General features: G+C 58.1%; 1 protein-coding gene across 4 annotated transcripts in view; it reads right to left on the reverse strand.

Moving 5' to 3' along the window:
- The window catches only part of DCTN1 (dynactin subunit 1), a 34,142-nt gene extending 25,595 nt beyond the window's left edge, over positions 1 to 8,547 (reverse strand). For 2 of the 4 annotated variants that reach the window (XM_027908897.1, XM_027908896.1), the window contains exons 1-4: positions 8,291 to 8,547; positions 5,478 to 5,556; positions 3,326 to 3,357; positions 1,297 to 1,317 (exon numbers count right to left, since the gene is read on the reverse strand). In XM_027908897.1, the coding sequence (XP_027764698.1) occupies positions 1,297 to 1,317; positions 3,326 to 3,357; positions 5,478 to 5,556; positions 8,291 to 8,518 (360 nt within the window). In that variant the 5' untranslated portion in view covers positions 8,519 to 8,547. The remainder of the gene's footprint in view (positions 1 to 1,296; positions 1,318 to 3,325; positions 3,358 to 5,477; positions 5,557 to 8,290) is intronic. The other 2 variants (XM_027908899.1, XM_027908898.1) reach the window with 1 other exon arrangement.
- Between the last annotated feature and the right edge of the window lie 23 nt (positions 8,548 to 8,570).

Below are 8,570 nucleotides of genomic sequence, written 5' to 3' on the forward strand. Positions count from 1 at the left end.
GGGGCAGCAGAGCCTGGCACTGGGGGGGGGACAGCCCTGTGTGAGCTGCCAGGATGAGGGTCAGGACGGTGATAGTCACACCCCCATGATCCCTGGACACTGACAGATCCGTGATCCCCCATGATCCTAATCCCTCCCCCAGCCCCAGCTCCGGCGGGGGAGCAGGCGGCAGGGACACAGCAGGGACACGGCAGCTGCAAACAACCCACCAGAACAGGACAGGAGGGGAAGAACCCAACATTCCAAATGGGAAGTTCATCCTATGGAGGGCCCTGACAGCCAGGCACCCCTTGGAGCTGGCAGGACCGACATGAGGGGACCCACAAGGCCCTGGAGCCTCAGGACATGCAGAGACCTGGACCTGGGAGGACACGAGGAGGGGACACCTGGGGCAGGTGCTCCTGGCACCCTCCAGAGGCTCCTGGCACCTTCACCATGTGCTTCCACGTTGCTCCTCGCCTCTGGATTTCCCATGGACAAACAGAGCTGTTTGCACAGTTTCTTCCCCAGAAAAGGACCTGGAAGTGGCTGGAAAGCAAAGCTGGGCCAAAGAGACGCCGAGGGCTCCAGGTATCCTCTCCCTTCCTTCCTCCCTCCCTCCCAGCGCTGATGCTGGGTCCTTTCCATGTCCCCAGTGCTCACCTTGCCTTTTCTCCCGGCAAAATTCCCATGGGAAAAAAAATATTCCCCAAAGACCCTGTAGGGAATGGTGATTTGGTGTCCCTGTCCATGGTAAGGGGTGAAAAGAGATGGGTTTTAACAACCCAACCCAAACCATTCCAGGATTCTCCTGGGATTCTTTGCCAAGACCCACTGGAGTTTTGGCTCATCCTGGTACAAGATATTTTTGGCTTAAAAAAACCAGCTGGTTTTGGGTGTCCCTGGGAGGAGCCAGAGCCTGGGGACAGGATGGGACAGCCCTGAGAAGGTGCCACTTGTCCCCGAATCACCAGAGAGTTTTATAAAAATATCTACGAGGGAACAGCCTCAGCTTGTGCCAGGGAAGGTTCAGGTTGGATACCGAGAAAATTCCTTCATGGAAAGGGTTGTGAAGCATTGGAAGAGACTGAGCAGGGCAGGGGGGGATTTAACAGCCCTGTGGATGTGGCAGCTGGGGACAGGGTCAGCGCTGGAGGAACTCGGGGGTGGCGGGGGCCTTTCCCACCCACCCATTCCACGATGCCATGAGGGGCGGGGGCGCATGCAGGGAGCAGCCATGCGGGGCTGGGATGGCCGGGATGGCAGGTGAGGATGGCGATGGCCCCGGCATGCGGCCCCACGGGGGTCGGACAGCACCTTTTTGGGCTTCGCTCCGCGCTGCGTGAGGAGGGAACAGAAGGAACGTTAGACAGGCCCTGCAGGGACCGGGAACAGCCCCGGGAACACCCAGGCGGCAGGACAGGCGGGAATGGAGCCAGGGGAAGTTCAGTAAGTTAAGGTGGAAATCACAACAGGGCTCGTTGGCAGCCTCAGAGTCCCCCCCTCGCTCCAGTGTCACAGATCCACCCCCAGCACGGGGAATTCGGGGGAACCAGGACACACCCAGGGGGAAATGGGTAATTTCATGGTGCAAAAGTGGGTAAACCAAAGAAGGAATTGGGGTGCCAGGATCTGCCAGGATGCAGGAGGGAGAGGGTGCCAAGGGTGCCAGGACAAGGGGGAATGGCTTCCCAGTGCCAAAAAATGGGATACTGGGAAGATCCTCCTTGTGAAGGTGGCGAGGCCCTGGCACAGGTTGGGCAGAGAAGCTGTGGCTGCCCCTGGATCCCTGGGAGTGTCCAAGGCCAGGTTGGACAGGGCTTGGAGCAACCTGGGCTAGTGGAAGGAGTCCCTGCCCATGGAACTGGATGGGATTTAAGGTCCCTCCCAAACCATTCCATGGTTCCATGCCAAACCCGTGGGAATGCCCTGGAACACAGCAGTGCATCGAGCAACACCTCCTGTCCTGATCCCTTCTCCACATCAGCAGCACAAAACATTCCAAGAACAATCCCCGTTTCAGCACCCTGACTTCCCTTACTAAATATTCTTTGCCTTTTAATTAATTCCAGGGTATAATTAAACAGGAGCCTCGATGCTGTGGATCAGGCAGGGAACACACGGGGCAGAGGCTCCAGCAGTGCCAGGGGCCTGCCAGCACACAGCAGGAAAAACCAAAAAACCCTCCCAAATCCCTTTAGTACAGGGCAGGGAATTCTCCTCTACCCTCCCCCCTGGTATCTGATCCCAACGACCCCTGGGAGCATCCCACAGTGCTGCTCCATCCCCATCCCAGCTGTGCCCAGGTGCTGACTCTGACCCAGCACCCAGCTCCACAGCAGGATGGGGAGGAGAATTCCCACTCCTGAGAACCACCTGGAATGGCAGTGCAGGAGGTTGGGCTTCGATGTGCCCCGACCCAGCCCTGCAGGTGCCACACACAGGAGCAGCCCCTTGTCCCCAGGGGAGCCATCTCCTTTCCCACAGCTCCCACACCCCAGCTGGACCAGTTTATCCCTGAGGAAAACCCAGTTTCTCCCCCAAACACACAAATCCATCCTCAGTGCCCCCAGGATCACCCAGTGCCACCACTGCTCCCCAGGAGTGGTGACCTGGGCAGTGCTGGGGAACAGCTGGACTCCACAGCCTCAGAGGGCTTTTCCAACCTCAGTATTCCATGATTCCTCACTATCCCACACCTGCACAGCTGTCTGGGTGGATTTCAGCAGTACCTGAAGACAGGAACCTGCTCCAGTTTCCTGATCCTTAGGAAATGCCCCTCACAAATGGATATGAGATGTCTCTATCCATGCCCCAGGAGCCACTGGAGCTCCTGGATAAAGACTCTCAGAGGTGGGGAAGCCAGAGAGAGCCAATGTCACTTATTCCAAGGAATGCACTCTTCCTGTGGGATGAGAGAGTCCTTGGATCTGCCCCATCCCTGGAAGTGTCCAACACTAGGTTGGACAGGGCTTGGAGCAACCTGGGAGAGTGGAAGGTGTCAGGTGGGACTGGATGGGATTTAAGGTCCCTTTCAACCCAAATCATTCCACGATTTCATGAGGATCAGGGTTTGAGGGAAGCAGCCAGGGAATGCTGAAATATTGACTGGACTCGGATCAAAACATGGAACCTGCGCTGGGCGACCCCTCAGGAACCAAAAGATTCCCACCCAGTGGCCGAAAGTGACAGTTTTACACCTTGTTTCCCAGGGGTTCAGAATAAATCCACTTTTCCATGGGCATTTTGTCCCAGAGCACTGAGCTGGAAGGGTGTGTCCGTGTGCTCTTCCCAAAGGGGTGAGAGCTGGCGCCTTCAGAGGTGCCAGAGTACCGGGGTCACTCACCAGTTTGCTGGTCTTGGCGGCATCCACGGAATCTGTGGAGAGAGCACAGACAGAGCCGTGAGCCCCAGGGACAGCCTGTCCCCAGCCCTGTGTCCCTGCAGCCAGAGGGTGTCCAGGAGCTGGGACAGGAGCGTCGGGGGGAGCGGGAGTGAGGCAGAGTCTGGATCTGGCAGGAAACGGTGGCACCACAGGGAGTGGGTTTGGGGGAACAGGGAATTCCTTATTGGAGCTGCTGGCTGAGGAACGCTCCTCGGAACTAGGGCAGGTTCTGCTGCTCTCCTTGGGCTGAACCCCTGGAACTCAGGATCCCTGAGGCACCGACACTGGCAGGGGCTGTCCCGGGAGCGGTGGAGTCCCCATCCCTGGGGGGTTTGGATGTGGATGTGGCTCTTGGGGACACAGAGTCATGGAATCATGGAATGGTTTGGGTTGGAAGGTATTGCAAATTCCATTGATTCCAACCCCCTGCCATGGGCAGGGACACCTTCCACTAGCCCAGGTTGCTCCAACCTGGCCTTGGACACTTCCAGGGATCCAGGGGCAGCCACAGCTCCTCTGGGCAACCTGGGCCAGGGCCTGCCCACCCTCACAGGGAGGGATTTCTTCTCAAAATCCCACACAAAGTTCCCCTTTTCCAGTGGGAAGCCACTCTCCCATGTCCTGTCCCTCCCTGCAGGTCCCCAGGATAAGCATGGCTGGATTCCCCCCTTTTCCCAGGTGTCTGGGGGCACCCCCAGCTCCTCCTGTGTGCCCCCTCCTGTGCCAGCTGGGAGGGGCTGGAGCTGGATCCATGGCAGAGCCATCCCTGCATCCCCCACTGCAGTCCCACTGCAGCAGCTGCTGTTTCCATGGAAACCCTTGGCAGGCAGCCACATCCCAGCCCTGCATCCCTGACTGCATCCTCCCACTCCCGACCTGCAGCTGCAGCCTGGGCTTCCCCTGCTCCAGACCCGGCCAGTGTCCATCTGTCCCTCCAGGCACCACATCCATCCGTGTGCAGGGAAGGGAACGGAGCTGGGAAGGGGCTGGAGCAGCAGGAGGGGCTGAGGGAGCTGGGGGGGCTCAGCCTGGAGAAAAGGAGGCTCAGGGGGGACCTTCTGGCTCTGCAATCCCTGACAGGAGGGGGGAGCCGGAGGGGGGTCGGGCTCTGCTCCCAGGGAACAGGGACAGGAGGAGAGGGAACGGCCCTGGCACAGCTGCCCAGGGCAGGGGGGAGTCCCCATCCCCGGGGGGATTTAACAGCCCTGTGGATGTGGCACTCGGGGACACGGTCAGGGGTGGCCTGGGCAGTGCTGGGAATGGTTGGACTCGATGGGCTCAGAGACTTCTCCAACTTCAACGATTCCATGCTGACTGCAGGATCCAAAGCAGAGGGGACGGAAAGGTCCATTCCACTTTCCCAAGTAAAAGGGAAGTATTTTCTTATGGAATTTAAAGAGGAATTCTTGTTTTCCCTGTCTGGGAGAGGGGAAAAGGCACCCCCAGCCACCTCCCACCCCCAGCCCATCCCGGTCCATTATCCTGTGTCCCACAAACGCTCCCCTTGGCAGCGGCACTGACGGAGCAGCCAGGCCAGGAAGTTGGCAGAGCCCCTTCCGCAGCTCCCGGGATCCCGCAGCGAGCCGGGGAAACATTCCCAACAAAGCCCAGCCCAGGGAGGCGGGGCTGCCGGGCCCTCGGCCAGGAACAGCACGTGGGAACGGGGAAGGAATGCTCAATGGGGGGATCACTGCCCAGGGGTGGGAATGGGGCTGGAGACACGAACACCACAACTCCAGAGCCTCAGAGCCGGTCAGGGCTGCATTCTGTGTGCTCATCGCCCCGGGAAGGGTTTCCAACCCTCCAGGAAGGATTCCCACCAGAAACAGCTCCCTCTCTCCAGGAAGGATTTCCCATTCCATCTGGGAAGGATCCCCACCCTTTCAGGAAGGATTTCACACTCTCTCCAGGAAGGACTTTCCATCTGTCCAGGAAGGATTTCGCATTCCATCTGGAAAGTACTTCTCATCCCTTCAGGAGGGATTTCCCATCTCTCCAGGAAGGATTCCCATCCCCTTGGGGAATAATTTCCCATTCCCTCCTGTACAGAATTCCCACCTCTCCAGGAAGGATTACCCACCCCTTTGGGGAGGATTTCCCACCCAGGCTGTACCTCTCTTGGGGACCTTCATAGCAGCAGATTCCGGAGTTTCTGGGGACGTTGTGTCGGCTCCATCCTCAAACACTTGGATCTGGAAAAGGGACAACAACCATTACTGCCAAAAATTCCCAAACAGGGAGTCCAGGGAATGGGTCCCTCTGGCAGGGGGTTCAGCAGAGCAGATCCCATGTTTCTGGCACAAATTTTTGATTTCATCATTCCAGCTTTGCCATCAACCATCCTCCTTCCACAGGCTCCCTGAGAACAGCCACAGGCTCTGTAACCCAATCAGGAATAGGGAATATTCACACAGGTAATGAGGAAAGTCAAAGGCCTGGGTTTGACAGCCCTGAATATCCATAACAGGTTCAGGGATTTCTCTTTGTGAACTATTTTTGGACATATTTTGCTGGATAAACATGAGAAACAGGGCTGGAAGGGATTAGATCCCTGCAGGAGAAACATCCTTGTGCCTCAGATCAGCACCTCCCGGACTGTCCCTGCAGGAATCTTCCTGATCCAGAACCACCTCCCATCTGGGAGTTCAGCTTAAAAATCAAAATCACCTGGGAAGCTGTCAGTCAGGGATTCCATTTTGGAAAGATTCCCAACACCAGGAATGATTAAAACTGAATTAAATGCCACAAGCAGACGGGGGAAAATGATGCCATGGAAATTGTGAGACCTGCAGGAAACCAGGGTGGGAATTCCAACTGGTCTGGAGGTTCCCCAGCAGGCACAGCCCAGGTGGGAACCCTGGAGCTGCAGGAGAGGCCCAGCACAGGGACAGAGGGCTCCAGGTGACACTGGGAAGTGCCACCTCTGACCGGACTGCCCTGAGCTCCCGTGCCAGGCAGGAGCACAACGGCAGCTCCAGGTGATGCCAAAGTCAGGGGTAATGGTTCCACTCACCAAAAAAGGAACAGTCATGTTTGGAATTGCCAGCACAAGTAGAATCAGGGAATCCTGGAATGGTTTGGGTTGGAAGGGACCTTAAAGCCCATCCAGTTCCATCCCTGCCAAGGCCAGGGACACCTTCCACTAGCCCAGATTGCTCCAAGCCCCATCCAACCTGGCCTTGGACTTTCCCAGGGATGGGGCATCCACAGCTGCTCTTGGGAATCCATTCCAGTCCCTCACCACCCTCACAGGGAGGATCTTCTTCCCAATATCCCAACTAACCCTGTCCTCTGGCAGTGGGAAACCATTCCCAATTGTCCTGTCCCTCCATCCCGTGTCCCAGGTCCCTCTCCAGCTCTTGGAGCCCCTTTAGGCCCTGGAAGAGGCGCTCAGGTCTCCCTGGAGCCTTCTCTTCTCCAAATTGGACATTCCCAACTCTCCCAGTCTGGCTCCATGGCAAAAGAGCTCCAGAATCCCAGACTGGGTTGGGAAGGACTTTAAATCCCACCCAGTCCCACTCCCTGCCATGGGCAGGGACACCTCCCACTCACCAGGCTGCTCCAAGCCTTGTCCAACATCCTTGTGGATGAAATCCACGGGATAAACTGGAAAGCAGCATCCCAGACCGATCCAGACCATCCCTGAGCCTTGTGCTCAGCACCCCTTGACCCTCCCGGTCCTGCAGACCCAACATTTTCCCTGTGAAGCCCTAGAAGCCTTTCCCAGCTGGCAGGTGAGGTCAAGGGATGGACAAGGGAGTCAGGTCCATGTGCCACCCAGTGCCAAGGTCCTGGCAGTGCCTGGAGGGGCAGTAGGAGGGTCCGGGAATGCGGGAAGAGCTGGGGACACCGTGGGCTGGGATACAAAGCAGCCCCTTTTTTCCAGGGAGGGGGCAGGATCTGGCTGGGACATGGGGCTGGGGACACACGGAGCTGGGGGCTCCAGTGCCACCTCTGCCTCAGGAAGGCAACACAGGGAATTATCCTGGAAGGTGTTTGCCCCAGAGAGCTCCTGTTCCTGCTGCAGGACAGGAGCAGCAGAGCCAGCAGCTGCACCCACCCAGGGTGTTTTATCTATCTACTTCCAGGTAAACACAGTTTAATTAAAATTCCCTGGCTCTGCTTCCAGGTAAACACCGAGATTGATCCCAAACTCCACCTGCTCCAGGTGGTAACTCTGAGCAGGCTGGGAATAAAACCCTTTGGAATTCACCAGGCTGTTTTCACCCAGTTCCCTTGGAAATATCCCACAGTAACCCCATGGGCTGACCAAGACCCCAGGGACCCGTGCGGAGGGGCCTGGCCCCTGTCCCAGGGGAGGTCCCACCTGCCTGGAGTGTGCTGCTCCCTCCCACATGGACACGGGGAGTCCCAGCAACCCCACGTCCCTGGGAGCAAAGGAAACTGGTTCCTCTCTCCCCACCCAGGGAGGAAGGGCTGTTTCCCTCTATTTATTGAGCACCTGAGGATCCTGGGAAGCAGAGCCCTCTGAGGGACACGGGGTATCCTGGCAAATGGAGCCCACCAAGGGACACCCAGAATCCCAGGAAGGGGAGCCCACCAAAGGACACTGGGGATCCCAGGAAGCAGATCCCCTCAAGGGTCCTGGGAAGCAAATCTCCCCCAGGATCCCAGGAAGTGCATTCCCTCAAGGATCCTGGAAACCAGAGCCCCTCCGAGAGTCCCAGGAAGTGGATTCCCCTGAGGATCCCAGGAGTGGATTCCCCCAAGGATCCCAGGAAGCAGCTCTCCCCAATCCCAGGAAGCAGTTTTCCCCCCCCATGTCCCAGGAAGCATCTCCCCCGATCCCAGGAGCAGTTTTCCCCCCCCATGTCCCAGGAAGCATCTCCCCCGATCCCAGGAAGCAGTGCCCCCCCATGTCCCAGGAAGCAGCTCTCCCCGATCCCAGGAGCAGCAGCCCCGCACCTGTGACTGGCGCACGAAGATGCCGTGGTTCTCCTCACACGTGAAGTACTTCCTGCCCTGCACCGTGCCGTCGTTCTTGCCCCTGGGCTCATCCAGGATGACCCCGACCCACTTGCCGGTGGCGAACAGGGTGGCCCCCACGTAGGCCACGGTGCCGCGGTGCCCCTTCCCGATGACCTCCACGCGGGAGCCCACCTTGAGGGGCCTGCTGCCGCCTTCTGCGCTCATCCTGGGGGTGCTGGAGGCCTGTGGAATCAGAACAGGGTGACAACGGGGACAC

This window comes from Empidonax traillii, unplaced genomic scaffold (genome assembly GCF_003031625.1).
Source record: "Empidonax traillii isolate 1590-97213 ecotype Southwest subspecies unplaced genomic scaffold, ASM303162v1 scaffold1873:size53570, whole genome shotgun sequence".
Lineage (NCBI taxonomy): Eukaryota > Metazoa > Chordata > Aves > Passeriformes > Tyrannidae > Empidonax > Empidonax traillii.